At 40.0% G+C, this 15,962-nt stretch overlaps 3 protein-coding genes across 3 annotated transcripts in view; 2 read left to right on the top strand and 1 right to left on the bottom strand.

Annotated features, from left to right (window-relative positions):
- Positions 1-15,962, top strand: part of LOC311076043 (uncharacterized protein) — a 198,364-nt gene that overhangs the window by 136,353 nt on the left and 46,049 nt on the right. The window lies entirely within an intron of this gene.
- Positions 2,505-3,464, top strand: LOC311076041 (olfactory receptor 7A40-like; the record flags this gene model as incomplete). The annotated part of the gene is made up of 1 exon (XM_084103874.1): positions 2,505-3,464. The coding sequence occupies one exon, from the start codon at positions 2,505-2,507 to the stop codon at positions 3,462-3,464; it is 960 nt and encodes a 319-aa protein (XP_083960000.1).
- On the bottom strand, positions 9,703-10,829 carry LOC311076003 (olfactory receptor 6N1-like; the record flags this gene model as incomplete). Its single annotated transcript, XM_084103757.1, has 1 exon — positions 9,703-10,829. One exon carries the CDS (start codon positions 10,827-10,829, stop codon positions 9,876-9,878), a length of 954 nt encoding a protein of 317 aa, XP_083959883.1. The 3' UTR covers positions 9,703-9,875.

Genomic DNA, 15,962 nt, shown 5'->3' with positions numbered 1-15,962 from the left:
ATGCATTAACCTATGATTTTAAAGTGCACATTTATCCAGAAATTGTAAGTATTATAATGAGGTATGATATTGGGAGACCGTTTCTCTAGTGATATAGTACTCGAGTCCGGTCTCGGTCTCGAGACCGATTTCTGCTTTCTCGGACTCGTCTCGGACTTGTTCCCTCAAAGACTCGGTCTTGACTCGGACTCGACCCTTCAAAGACTCGGTCTTGACTCGGACTCGGCATAGGCGGTCTCGTCCCCATCACTAGTCCACTAGAATACATACCACTAGAAAATTAATATTAAAAAAATCCATATTAAGGTGTTAAGACTGCTCCTCTAAACAATTCCCAATCTAGCTTAGTCTGTAGGCCTAACTGTTGATTATTAACTGGGGTGATATTAAATCATGAATATGAAAACTGACATGTTTTTATGGTCTTGGTCTCGACTCCTAAAGACTCGGTCTCGACTCGGACTTGCTTCCTCAAAGACTCGGTCTTGACTCGGACTCGACTGTATTTGAAAACCAACGGACTCGGTCTCGACTCGGTCTCGACCCTTCAAAGACTCGGTCTTGACTCGGACTCGGCATAGGTGGTCTCGTCCCCATCACTACACAGGTAAACAGGAGACAAATCTTTAGAGTCCTTTGCATTTTAAGTTGAACCATTTTCTTAGGAAAGTGATAGTTTTCATAAATGTCAGAGTAGGGGAAAGTTGTCACTTGTTTTATGTTGTAATTTTATAGAATTTATTAATTATGATACCTATATCTTTTTTTTATTGAGGCAAATCATCCCGTTTATGTTATAGTTTTATATAATTTATTAGTTAATTCCGTTGGCCATCACAATGGCTTGATATATTTGTGTGTTTCAAACATAAACTATTTTAATTAAGTTAATAAAAAAAAGCATATAGGTTATTTAATGGCAGGTTCCATGTGAAAACCTACCCCATATAGTGTGACAATCATTTATAGTTGATGCGTTATAATGGAGGCACTTAAAAATTTTAGTTACAGAAACATGGATTACGTTAACTTATTAATTTAGTTGGTAACTAAAAGTGGGGCATCTAATAGGAAATTAATGTTTCAAGTGTAATCCATGTTGCTGTAACAATTATTTTAGTGCATCCATTATAATGCACCAAAATTAAATGATGTAGGGTACTTTGCAGCTTGTGGACATAAGAATTAAGACTTAGAATTAACTTTGTTTTCTGGTATTTTTTCTGTTAAATTCCATGTGACCTCTGCCCCCTCTGTGTTTGTTTTCTTGTGGGTGCACTGCAAGACATGCTCCACTTATTTTTTTCACTGTTGCCTCACACTAATGAGCTTCGAGACACTAGAATTAAATTTCTTCGGTTCCATATGAACCTCTCCACAGATTTACCTGAGCAAACACAGTGCTATTTATAAAATAATTAACACGTTTCTCACCTAGTTAGATGATGCAACACTTGTTGATTACTACACATCCTCAACACACACATTTGAGGGCAGACTTTGCAGTGGGTAAAAAAAAAAAGTCATGAACTTACTTTCATGTATGACCGAAATTTAAATGACCTCAACACAAACAAAATATTATGAATAAACCAGCTGTTAGCTTATAAATTCTGTCATCAGCTGACACATATACACAATTTGACTTTTGGCTTCATAACTTATGACATATAGCCACAGAACAGTATATAATTTACTATACTATAATGTACTATTTAAAAAGTTTTGATCATGACTTCTTCACTTTCTCACAAACAACATGTACTGTAGCTGTAATTTCAATTCTTTTTGAGGGCAAAGGGCACCCTTCAAATTGTCCAGGTTGTAGATGGTAAAGAATCTCTCCAGAGGCTAGAGTTTCCAAAATGAAGTGAAAGGTGAAAGCGTACTCTTGAAATGAAAAACCTGCAAATACAAGCATTGCTTTTTTGTCAAAATAATTAGAAGCAGAAGTACAACAGTTTCTCCTCTCCATGGATCAGCAGCTGTATGTGGCGTAGATGATTATGCTATATCAAAGCCATGATTGGTCAGCTGACAAGTCCGAAGAGGCCTGGCATTCATATCACAATCAGTGGCATATATACTGTAGTTAAGTATGTAACAGCTCGGAGTCTTTTGACAGTATATAAGCAACTTTCCAGGGCCCTACTGAGCTGCTCTTTACCTTTCTGTGGAAATATCATACCTGAATAGCACTGTAGCTTTCTCTTTAAATCTTGCATATTTTATAACAAATGTGAATCGGATGTACCAATGTAAGATTCAGATTTCAAATGTGCATGCATGTTTTTAGAATGTAGAATGTCTTATATGCTTGTCTGGCCTTTTTGGTTGGGATCCAATTTAAAGTCTTAATTATAATGTAAATTATATATATATATATATATATATATATATATATATATATATATATTAATTGCATTACATGAAAATCAATTTTAACCCAATTTGTGTTTCTCTACCCAGACAGCATGAAGGCAGGATCAGTGAGTAAAATCAACATGAATCAAGATTTCACTGAAAATGAAAATATTTCCATTCCGTCTTATTTCTATATCAGTGGTTTTTCTGGTATACTTTACATGAGATACTACTATATATTTCTGTTTTTTGTCTACATCATTACTGTGCTTGGAAACTCCTGCCTCTTGTTTGTTATCATTACAGACAGAAATCTTCACACTCCTAAATATATCGCTGTCTTTAATTTATCACTGACCGACATTTGTGAAAGTACCGCTGTAATCTCTCAGCAACTGGACACATTTTTGTTTGGGAATCAGTTGATACCGTATGGATTGTGTTTGTGCAATATGTTCTCTGTTTTATTATTTTGCGTAATGCAGTCACTAACTCTAACTATTTTGTCTTTTGACAGATTAGTAGCCATTTGTGTACCACTGAGGTATCATATGATTGTGAGCCATAGATCAATGCTTGTTATAATTGGTGCTTCATGGACACTTGCACTGTTGCTAGCAATCATTGCAGCAATTTTCATGAGCAGACTTTCTTTCTGCAAAGTTATTGTCACTGTTAACAGTTTCTACTGTGATCATGGGCCAATATATCGCTCTGCCTGTAACAATAATTTCCCAAGTACTGTGATTGCCAGTTTGTTTCCGGCAATAATCATTGGGTTCCCAGTATTTTTTATTATCTTTTCATATACATGCATAGCTGCGACGTTGTTCAGAATCACAACCCCACAAGACCGTCAAAGAGCCACCAAGACATGTACTGCTCATTTAATATTAGTGGCTATATTCTATGTACCTATCACATTTACATATGCATTTTGGTCCTTTATAAACACTAACACAAGGATCATTAATCTTTCTCTGACCTATGTGCTTCCTCCAATGCTTAACCCTATAATCTACACATTCAAGACAGAGGAGTTCATGGTGTCTGTGAAAAGACTTCTTAAAAGAAGATTCATTTTCCCATCTCTGAAATAAAACTATTGTATCATATTTTAATAATATTAATAGTTGTGATTTTTCATTTTTTTTTTCCAATGTAGATTTCATGATTTTTACAATAATTGTTCTTTTTTTTTTTTTTGAATGCATTTCAACAATTCATTATCAGGTATCACAATGTCAGCTTCATCTGCACATATAACCTTTGTCTATCCTATTCATATGGATTGGTACTCCAATCATCATCATCTCATATTTTTGCATTGCTGTGTCTTTGCTTAAAATCTGCCACCTCATGATGGAATATTCTCCTGCAGAACCCTTTCGCTCTTGGACCCCACATTGTTTTAATTGACTTAAAGAACTTTTAATGGAAATCCTGATTAGAAATTCTACAAAATTGCTTCAATGATTCTATGTCACCTCAACAATGTAAATATGACAATTAACGTCTTTTAAATTGTCACACATCAGGTGAATAGACTTTGCCCCCTGACTTGAGATCCTTATCCTCCTGATCCTGTCTGTTATTCCTGTGTTCTTGGTTTTGATCTCTGTCTGTCCTTGGACTTATCTTTTTGACTGTGCCCCTGTGACCCTGTTATTGTTTGGACTGATACTCAGTGTTTGTGACCTCTTGCCTGTGTTTAGGACTAGGTCTTGTGAATCTGTAAGTACTGCATTTTTGAGCCTTGTTACCCGGATCTTTGTTATTCATGTTCCCTGGATATCCTTGTTTTTGCCTTAGCCCTGGACATTATCTTTGTTTGGACTGCTCATCTGTGTTTCGACCTTTGCCTAGCCTTTGTGTATGTCTGTGGATTAGCCCATTAAACTGTTTTTGGATCCTCAACCTTGTGTCTCGGAGCAGTTACGTTACAGGTACAGCGTTTCCATATGGCAACATTGATATTTTCTCAATTTACAGTAAAACTATGTAGACAAAGTTGATTTGTGAATAAAAATATATAATTTACTTAGCAAAGATGCAGCAAAAAATCCCTCTTGAGAAGAGAAATGAGACAACAAAATGCCGCTGTTTACTATGGAGAGACGACTGCGTGGGCTGTTGTATCCCTGGTCATATTTTATTATATAGTTTGTCTACATCACTTTAGACAAACAATAATATTTGAGAATGAAGCGATATACGGCTCGAAAATAAGTGAATGTACTGCACACGGCGAAGGCACATCGCAAGTCACTTCAGGAGGAGGCGTGTTGCTAAACAGTGACATGCTCATCATCCAAAAAAAAATTCCAACGATCCATCAGGTAATGTTGTGCCCTTTCTCTCTTTAAAATTGTTTTTGACAGTTGGGACATATGGTCATCAGACCAAATTTCTATCAGGCTCCGCACCTCCTCACAACTCCAAGTTTGTCCGCTAGCTGCCATGCTTAAAGTGCAAACTGTCAACAAACATTTCTCCTCATCCCATAATCACAGCGCAGCTGACTACAGCAACTGGTTTAGTCCAAAAATGCTCAGTTCTTTGGCAGTTGGTTCTGTTCGAGGTCGGATCACGTTCTCACCACAAACGAACTGCTCCAGAGTCCTGTTTGGTCCGCTTTTGGTGCGCACCCGAGTGCGATTGCCGCATTCACACCTGCCCAAACGAACCGCACTAATGGGGAAAACGAACTCTAGTGCAGTTCAACCAAACTAAACGAGGCAGGTGTGAAAGCACCCTAACACACTGCCTCACTCTGAATATGTCTCTGATGCATTGGGCCCCCTGTGTCGGTCCGTTGTAGCACTGAAAAGTGCTCCCGACCGACTCAGCCGGTTTGTGTATCATCAGACTCGGCTAAGACGATTCAGTTCGTCTGGCATCCGCCCATGTGCAGCGCTGTTTGTTACACTTCTGTGTTCAGATTGGGCTGCTGTGTGTGCGGTCATCGCTTCCTACTGGTGAAGGTTGCGATCGAGCCATTCCTCCAGCTGATATGAAAAGAGGTTCTAAGTAGGCCTGTTCTTCATTGTACTCAAACTATAGTGAGTTAGACCATCAGGGGTCTGTGTGCTGGATTCGGTCCCTTTTTAAAGCCTCCGTTCAAGTTACTACACAGTATACATTAATAATGCCCATCCCTATGACTGGTCTGCAGTGTGGGGCCTGAAGGACGCATACTTCAGATATCCACTCCTCCGTAAACATGGGTCATCCTGTGTCTTGTGTTGAGGGGTCGAAGTCTAGGTACAAGTCCCTCCCTTCGAGTGCTACATAGCCAATTGGGGTTCAGGTCAACTGGAAAGGAGTACTCATCTAAGGACTGAGGAGCTTTTTTCCGGTACGGATTTGAACTTGGTTTACACGTTCTCAATTGAAATGTGTCCGGTTGGTGCTTAGAGGCGAGAAAGGGTCCCACTGAATAAACTTTAGAGGCTCCTGGGGCATATGTGAGATGCAGCCGCATATAAATGGTTTCCTCCATATGATGACCACTTCAGCTCTGACTTTATGACCAAGTTCCGAGGTGGCTGTGGCAGAGCAGCATGCTCCGTGTGTTAACTGGTATGCTGCCAAACCTTTAGCAGTGTTCAGACCTTTGTTTCTATGGGCTAATTGCTCCTAGAACAAGTGTCTATTAAACACTAGCTTATGGGCCATGTATAATGGGCATGCAGTATGGAGGGCTTGGGCTTACCTCACACTGCATTGGCATTCAATTGCCTCGAGTTGTAGCCGTTTCCTTGCTTGATGCCACTGCTCAGCAAGATGTACTGCCCAGTTCAGCGACCGCTGCTCATATGCTTCCCTTGCATCTCACAACTCGCTCGCCACCTCCTCCTATGGGTTCAGAAGCTTCTGAGGTCGCTTCCTTCACTTTAAAAATTCCGGCCTTCTCAATCGTGCCGACCAGGTGGCCTCACGACAGTTTGCTGCTGAAGAGAGTGGAGACTCAATCCCCAGGCGTTTCAGCTGTCCGGATATCTTCAGGCCACACAGTTACATCTGTTGCCGCTCTGATTTGTTCACTTGCTAGTTGTTTACTCCCTTAAAGATGGAGACACTGGCTCACAGCTGACGCCAGGGTCTACGCAAAGTACATTAATAAAAACCCCAGTGAGCCTTCTTGCACATCACTGTGCTAAGTCAGGTCAGAGGAGCAGGTTCTTTAGTTGCCCTGTAATGGCCCAACTAGGACCTCGTTCCCTAGACAGCCTTCTTGACTCTTCCTCTGAGATTCTCAGGCATGGGGCACCGTTGGCACCCGCACCAGGCTGGAGAAATCCAGGTTCTATTGTGGTGGTTCAGCTATCTACATGTACCTCTGAAAGAGCTTAGATACCTTTACTTCTGCAAGAGCTCCCTCTAAAGAAAAGAGGCTTGCTTACGATCTGAAGTAGAACCTGTTTATTGTTGGTGTTCTTCTCACGGGAAGACCCCCGAGAGTATTCAATCACTTCTGTGCTTCCTTCCTGCAGAAGATGGTTCGGAGTGTGGCTGTTCCATTCCACCTTCAAAATGATGTTGCCCTTAAAGCACATCAGGAAGCAGTTGAGATATAGGAAGTACGACTTGATCGTCAGGTTCCTGAGCGGTGCAAGGAGATTAAATCTTCATTGCGCCCCCTCAATACCTTATTGGGACCTATCTCCAGTGCTACTGCACTCTGAGACCTCCCCTGAGTACTACAGGTAGTTGAGTTAAAAATCTGTTTTTAAAGATACAGTTCTCCTACTTGCTGACTCTATCGAGAAGGTAGGGGACCTGCACACATTTTCAGTCAACGAATCGTGCCTGGTTTCGGGCCGGCTAACTCTCATTAATTGAGACCCCGGCCTGGATTGTGCCCAAGGTTGCTACCTCTCCCTTAAAACGGGACCAGGTGGTGAACCTGGAAACGCTGCCCCGGAGGACGCAGACCCAGCCTTGACTTTTCTCTGTTAGGACTCCCACTTAGGACAGAATGCAAAGTCTCAGGACCTCTCCAGCTCTTGTCTGTATTGCGGAAACCAGCTGAAGGGAAGGCGGTTTCCATGCAGAGGTTGGCCTACTAACAAAATTAGTTTGGCCATCATCTTAGTGAAATTCCAAGGTGCACCGTGCCAACCTGGGTAGTGAGCTCCTCCATAAAGAGAGTGTAGCTCCTTCCTGGGTGTTGACACAAGTGCCTTGCTGACAGATTAAGATGAGGAATGCAAGGAGCTTTTGGTTCTGCAGGTGATCAAATCCAGTGATTATAAAGCTGTCTACATTGTTCCCAGTGTAATTTTCATTCGCCATTTTCAGTCACCCAGCTCCTAACATACAGACACAAATATTTTAAAAACAACAACTATAAAATCTAATGGAAAAACAATTAGATCATTAATGTATTCATATATGCACAGAAAATAAGCTCCTGTGAAGGACAATGGCAGAAAGATGCAGACAGCGTCTGTAACAGCAAGGTGATGAAAACTGTGAAAGTTGAGGTATAGTTTCAAAAGAAACACAAAAAGAGTTTTGATCATTTTAAATCATAAATATGAATAATATGAAAAACATTTTCTAGTCTTATTATTCTTTAGGAACTCCCTTTTAGACTCTCTAGAATTTCTTATGCAAGAGCTTAAGCTGCGAGGGATAGAGCTCATTCATTTAAAAAAATGTGTGTGTGATGTACTGCCTTTTATTTCTTTAAAATTGTATGACATGATACACAGTTTCCTAGCAACCATGATTAAGAATATTTAAAATCACAAAAATATTTTCTTTAGTGGTGGTTTTTAATGTTGGTGTCAAACACACTGTTTAAATTCTAGTATCATATGTAAAAGCGGTTTGGTAAACACAATACAATCACACTAGTAAAACATTCAGACAAGGGCCAACCAAGGTGTCAATGGTTGTAGCTAATCACACAATATGTATCTCTGGATGCTGAATAATTAGTTTGTTACATAACAGAAAATATTATGCATATTTTAAAGTCCCCCTGAAGTCAATTATTTAATCCCTTAAGGCGAAAGACTACAGACAAAAACAGTGAAAAACTGTTTTTTCATGCATCTGTCAATTTTGAGATTTTGGGCTTTTTGGCTTTTCATAAAGTGTTTTTTCAGACTAGTGGACAGAAAACATCCAAAATACATTTTTAACTGTATCTTTTAGATCATTTTATCTATTTGCATCTGTAGATTTCTTTACAGTTGTATTCTTATCTATATTATGCAGGTTTTTTACAGAGGGGTTTGTTCATGTATAATTTTCCTGATTTTATACACCATTTTATTCCTAAAAAAATGGCGAAAATTTATTTCATTTTGGCTGTTGACAGTATTTACTGATTTGTGGAATGATAAATAGAGATATCCAAATTCCCCTCTAAAAACCTTTGACTCTAATATATATAAAATGCTTTCAACCTGGAAGTTGAAGCTAATGATTTGCAAATGTATCATTATGTTATGACTTTATTTGTTGAGGCACATGACTATTAACTAATCGTTAAGTAATATGCCATTTTGGTTTTGACATCCACACTAAGCCATGGATTTCAATTTCCAGCCATCTACAACTAAGCTTTCACTGAGTCCGATGAACCTTGTTGTTCATGGCACAGGAAAATGTCAGGTTAAGCTTGAGGTTGTGGTACACTGAGAACATGTGGCCGAGCACTGCTATTTCATAACACTGTGTCAAGACTGGACAAAGACAATAGAACGTCCATTATAGTCAGTGATACTACACTGGATGCGGTGCGACGCTATACAACAAAACCCCGACAGTAAACTGATGCCACATTCTATTTCTGACGTACTCCGAGCTCATGTGCTAGTTCTGTTACGAAGGACAAATGGACTTGCAATGGTCTGTCATGTCCAGTGTAGACAGCTAGTCTCGTCCAGTTTAAACACAGTGCAACAGTGGTCAGGAGATCAGATTCTGGTGTGCTGATATTTGTGTGCAGCCCAACTTACCCCATCCTTCAAACACATTCTTTTACATTACATTCACTGCATGTGCAAACTGTCAAAACCCATAAATGGCATATTACTTAACAATTAGTTAATAGTCATGTGCCTCAACAAGTAAAGTCATAAAATAATGATACATTTGCAAATCATTAGTTAATGATTAATTAAAGCAGACAACTGGAAGTTGAAGTACATTGCTTTGACCAATTAACACATTAATTTACACTTTTAGTTAATAAAATATTTTATTGAGAAATTAATACATTATGACACATTTAATTAATAATAATTCATATATTACTTAATATATTAACCATATAGAATCTTTATTAGTTGCTGATGCAGTAATCATTAATTAATGGTTTAGTTCTTCATGAGTCATACATTAACACATGATTATCTGTGCATTAGATAAGCATGAATTAATGCATATTAGTGCACCCGTATTGTAAAGTGTTACCCAAACACACATTAACAAAACAACCAATAGCAACATCATTACAATCAGAATTAAGATGATAATGCTTTTGATATAGACTATTGATGATTTGGTACTATTTTTTTTTGCAAAAATATGTCTGCTAATCGTTTCCTGATCTCCTTAGTCCTCGTGCAATAAACAGTGGGATTAATTAAGGGAGGAACAAGAGAGGCTACAATCAAAATTGCGTTTCGCTCTGTTAAATTTAGCACAACTCCTATTCGAGTTAGTAAAATAGAGACTAGCTTTGGTGCATAAAAACTGAGCAGAACAATGAGGTGACTCAAACAAGTGTTGATCATTTGCTTTTTGCTTGAGTTGTTGGAGAGTTTGGTCACACTATATGCCAACACAGCATAAGTGCACATTATAAAGGGAAATTGTCCACACAATGGCCACAGACTTAACATTACAGGTAAGACAAAATATGGTTCAGGATTGACACAAGCAGCTCTAATCATGGAAGAATATTCACAGAACACATATCTGATAACAGGCTGACAGTATGGGAGATTGTCTGCCACAGAAGTCAAAACACCCATTAGAGTGATAGTAATGAGCCAAGTCAGAAAAATGAGCAGAAACGTTCGTGAATTGGTTACAATGCTGTGATACCTTAAAGGAAGTCTAATTGCAAGAAGTCGGTCAATTGCCATTAATGTCAGAGCCATGCATACTGTGAAATCACCAAGATGATAGAAGAACATCCTTGAGATACAAGAGTAGTATGACACAGTTTTAATCTCAGCCAGCAGCACTGAGATCATGGTTGTGCTGCAGGTAGAGGTGTACATTATGTCAACAACAGCTAGATTACAGATAAATATGTACATTGGTTTGTGTAAACGTCTGTCAGTCAAGATGATACACAGATTGATGCCGTTCCCAAGCAATATGAGCATGTAAGTTATTAAGATGATTAATCCGAGTAGCTTTTGGTTCTGCAGGTGATCAAATCCAGTGATTATGAAGCTGTCTACATTATTCATAGTGTAGTTTTCTTTTGCCATTTTAAGTCACCCAATTCCTATAACATACAGACACAAATATTTTAAAATACAGTTTGTATAGATGAAAAAATTAAATAAATTAGATCCTCAATGTACTCATAAATGCACATTAAAAAAGCTCCAGTGAAGGAAAATGGCAAAAAGATGCAGACAGTGTCTGTATCGGCAAGGTGATGAAAACTCTGAATGTTGAAGTATAGTTTTAACAAAAATATAAAAAGAGTTTCATGCATTCTTGAAAAGAAAAAAGATATGTAAAATGATTTATTGCCCTTTACTTCTTTAGGTCCTTAATTAAAAAACAAAACAAAAAAACAATTAGAGTACATTAAAATGCCATATGATAATCCATCTGAGATGTTCCTCTCATCCAGATAAATAAATGACAGAAATGCTGCCTTTTATATTATATTATGAGACAGATACGTCATGGTTTCCTAGCACCCGTGATCAAGCTAGTAATCAACAACATAGACAAAAAATAAAATAAAAACCCACACATTTAAGTTAAGTTAAATTAAAATTTAAATTCAAATTCCTCAACAATATCATAATGCATTAACCTATGATTTTAAAGTGCACATTTATCCAGAAATTGTAAGTATTATAATGAGGTATGATATTGGGAGACCGTTTCTCACACAGGTAAACAGGAGACATATCTTGTCCTTTACATTTTAAGTTGAACCATTTTCTTAGGAAAGTGATAGTTTTCATAAATGTCAGAGTAGGGGAAGTTGTCACTTGTTTTATATGTTGTAATTTTATAGAATTTATTAATTATGATATCTTTATATTTTTATTGAGACAAATCATCACGTTTATGTTATAGTTTTATATAATTTATTAGTTAATTTCGTTGGCCATAACAATGGCTTGATATATGGCCTGGTCATGCCTTAACTGCAGTCTCTAGTACTGCATATTGTATCCTTCTCATGGGGATTTAATAATTTTTGACTTTTAAGTCTGAATTAAATCTCTTTTTTGGCTTATTTTATCTGTAAAAGAAAACTTGCCTAATAATTATGCACACCTGAATATAAGGCGTTTTTTTATTTCCAGCCTTCATGAACATTTATATATCATTTATAAAAGATTAAATACAAAATTAATAGTAGTTATTACAATTAATGTGGTTTGGAATTGGTAAAATGTGCCTGGAAAAAAAATATGATCAGAAAATCAACATGCCTAATAATTCTGCACGCACTGTAAACATGGCCCCCTCAGCCGACATTAGTGGACACTTGTTCCAGGAGCCATTGGCCCGGGGAAACAAAAGGTCTGTTTATGGGCTGAGGGTTTGGCAACAGGCCAGGGTGTTCACCACACGGAGCGTGTCGCTCTGCCACGGCCACCTCGGGACTCGGCCGTGAAGCCAGTGCTGAAGCGGTCTTCATATGGAGGAAGCCGTGTGGCTGCGTCTACCATATGCCCCAGGAGCCTCTGAAAGTTTCAGTGGGACCCTTTCTCACTTCTTTAATAGCACTGAACTGACACACCTCTATTTGAGAGATGCGCTAGACCAAGACCATCTCCACACTAGAAAAGAGATTCTCGTCCCTTGCGCGAGATTACTCTTTCCCAGTTGACCTGAAGACCCAACTGGCTATGGAGCACTCGAAGGGTAGGCAAGGCAAGGCAAGGCAAGTTTATTTATATAGCACATTTCATACACAATGGCAATTCAAAGTGCTTTACATATGTTACGGTCCCACAAAACATGCGTCTAGGATTCAGGGACACATAACATAAAAGATCGACAACGAAGTGCGTGATCCAAAAATATATATTTATTATAACTCAAACAACTCTCAAATTAACCAAACACTAAGAGACGGGGAGCTCAGCAACAAAGGGAAAGGAAATACAACCCACAGCTGAGACTCCCCGCTCCTAACTCAAGTTCAAAACGGTAAACAAAAGGCAAAACGGCGTTGAGCAGCTGCCTCTCCCAAGGCCACCTCCTTCCGTTTTATCTCCGGTCCTCCCCCAGCACCACCAATCAAAACTAAGGAAAACGGAAACAAGACAACATTAACATAATTAACATAATAAACCTTAATTAGAGGACTCCAGGCCAGGCGTTCGCGATACACGCGTAACAACATAGAAGAAATTAAAATAATAAAAAGAAATAAGAATAATTAAAACAGTTTAGAAAAACAAAATAAAATACAGTATAGTACAAACAGTCGGACGAACAGCGGCAAAGTGCTCATTCAGTAAATGCATAGCTAAACAGATGTGTTTTGAGTCTGGATTTGAATGTGACTACTGTAGGAGCACATCTGATCTCTTCTGGAAGCTGGTTCCAGCTGCGGCTGGCATAATAGCTAAAAGCGGACTCGCCATACTTAGAGTGAACCCTTGGTATTTCTAGCTGATATGATCCTAATGATCTGAGTGATCTGTTGGGTTTATATTCAGTGAGCATATCTGCAGTGTATTGAGGTCCTAGGCCATTGAATGATTTATATACCAGCAATAATACTTTAAAATCAATCCTAAATCTAACTGGGAGCCAGTGTAAAGACCTGAGGACTGGTGTGATATGTTCATATTTTCTGGTTCTGCTCAGAATCCTGGCGGCAGCGTTCTGTATGAGCTGCAACTGTCTTATGGTCTTTTTGGGAAGGCCAGTGAGGAGTCATATACAATAATCCACCCTGCTGGTGATGAAAGTGTCACGGGGTGACGAACAGAAAGGAGAGGAACCTTCGTAGTGGAGAATGTCCCCCTTGGGGAGTGTTTCCGGGGTGACACCAGGCCGGTTCCGGATTTCCATGCGAGTGATGGCGGCTCGAAGAGAATTGATGAGAAAATTTGTGACAGGTGCGAAATAGGAGGGATTTGATCAGCGATTGAGACGCACACCCAGAGAGAGGATTATAAAAGCTATTCTGGCGGCAGGAGAAGGGGGTGAGAGGGAGACAGATTTTAAACTAGGTTTCGGTTGGGGATGAATGCAAGACTCACTCGAGGAGAAACAATGCAGACTGAGAGAAACTTTGAGTGCTCTCTGGATTGAGACTCGGGCTCGCTGTTATCACTGGCTTTTGGTGAAAACAATCCTGATGTCGTGCAGTTAAGTGCTGTTCATGTATTATGACGAGATGATTTGATGCCTTCTGTTCCTGTACATTTCCTCGAGCTCTGCTCTGTTTAATGCACCATTGCTCTGATCTCTTCATGCCAGCGATTGTCTGCGGTGATCTACTTCTCATGCAGCGCCCGTCCTACTAGTTCATCGAGGGAGAGATTCTCGGCCGGGACTTCGTGTGCATGCCTTGTTTCACCGTGAGTTTTGTGATTTACAGTGTCTTTTGTTGGAGTGAACACGTGTGAATTCTTGAAGTGTTGTGGGAAATGCATGAGTGTTGGATTGGTATTGTTGCTTTCCACTCGTAGTCTTAGCTGACAGACTCTCTGATTCCGGGGGCGCTGAGCCTTGTTATAACTCGAACTTGAAGTGTGTTTGTGCAGAGAAATACCTCTCATCATCTGAAGTAAGCTCCTGTGTGATTATTCACCGTTCACTGCCTGAGTTCTCACCGAAGAGGAACTGGTGTGTGACTACTTACCTCTCATCGTCTGAAGTAAGCTCCTGTGTGATTATTCACCGTTCACTGCCTGAGTTCTCACCGAAGAGGAACTGCTGTGTGACTACTTACCTCTCATCGTCTGAAGTAAGCTCCTGTGTGATTATTCACCGTTCACTGCGTAAGTTCTCACCTAAGAGGAACTGCTGTGTGACTACTTACCTCTCATCGTCTGAAGTAAGCTCCTGTGTGATTATTCACCGTTCACTGCCTAAGTTCTCACCGAAGAGGAACTGCTGTGTGACTACTTACCTCTCATCGTCTGAAGTAAGATCCTGTGTGATTATTCACCGTTCACTGCCTGAGTTCTCACCGAAGAGGAACTGGTGTGTGACTGCTTACCTCTCATCGTCTGAAGTAAGCTCCTGTGTGATTATTCACCGTTCACTGCCTGAGTTCTCACCGAAGAGGAACTGCTGTGTGACTACTTACCTCTCATCGTCTGAAGTAAGCTCCTGTGTGATTATTCACCGTTCACTGCCTGAGTTCTCACCGAAGAGGAACTGCTGTGTAATTGCTTATCTCTCATCATCTGAAGTAAGTTCCCGTGTGATTATTCACCATTCACTGCATGAGTTTTCACCGAAGAGGAACTGTTGTGTAGTTACTTATCTTTCATCGTCTGAGCCCCCTCCGAAGTAAAGCTCCTGTGCGACTACTCACCGTCTACTGCCTGAGCTCTCACCGAAGAGGAACTGCTGTGTAATTACTTACCTCTCATCGTCTGAGCCCCCTCCGAAGCAAAGCTCCTGTGCGATTACTCACCGTCCACTGCCTGAGTTCTCACCGAAGAGGAACTGTTGTGTAACTACTTACCTCTCATCGTCTGAAGTAAGCTGCTGTGTGATTATTCACCGTTCACTGCCTGAGTTCTCACCGAAGAGGAACTGCTGTGTAATTGCTTATCGCTCATCGTCTGAGCCCCCCCTCCGAAGCAAAGCTCCTGTGCGATTACTCACCATCTACTGCTTGAGTTCTCACCGAAGAGGAACTGCTGTGTAACTACTTACCTCTCATCATCTGAAGTAAGCTCCTGTGTGATTATTCACCGTTCACTGCCAGAGTTCTCACCGAAGAGGAACTGCTATGTGATTACTTACCTCTTATCGTCTGAAGTAAGCTCCTGTGTGATTATTCACCGTTCACTGCCTGAGTTCTCACCGAAGAGGAACTGCTGTGTAATTACTTACCTCTCATCGTCTGAGCCCCCTCCGAAGCAAAGCTCCTGCGCGATTACTCACCGTCTCCTGCCTGAGTTCTTACCGAAGAGGAACTGCTGTGTAATTACTCACCTTTCATCGTCTGAGCCCTCTCCGAAGCAAAGGGCATGTGTGATTATTTACTGCCCACTGACAGGGTTTTCACCGAAGAAAAAGCCATTTGCCTGTTGATTTTATAAGATTTATTTTTAACTCAATAAAAAGACACTTGTACATTTCATTCTTGTTGTCCAGCCTAGTTGTGTTCTGCGGTTGGCTCCTCGAGGTGGTACGTCAGTTAGGGGTGGTAGTTCGCTGACTCCGCATGT

Source organism: Abramis brama, assembly GCF_963993115.1.
Source record: "Abramis brama genome assembly, chromosome: 25".
NCBI lineage: Eukaryota > Metazoa > Chordata > Actinopteri > Cypriniformes > Leuciscidae > Abramis > Abramis brama.
The sequence above is the reverse complement of the archived record's forward strand: the minus strand, read 5'-3'. Positions and strand labels throughout refer to the sequence as shown.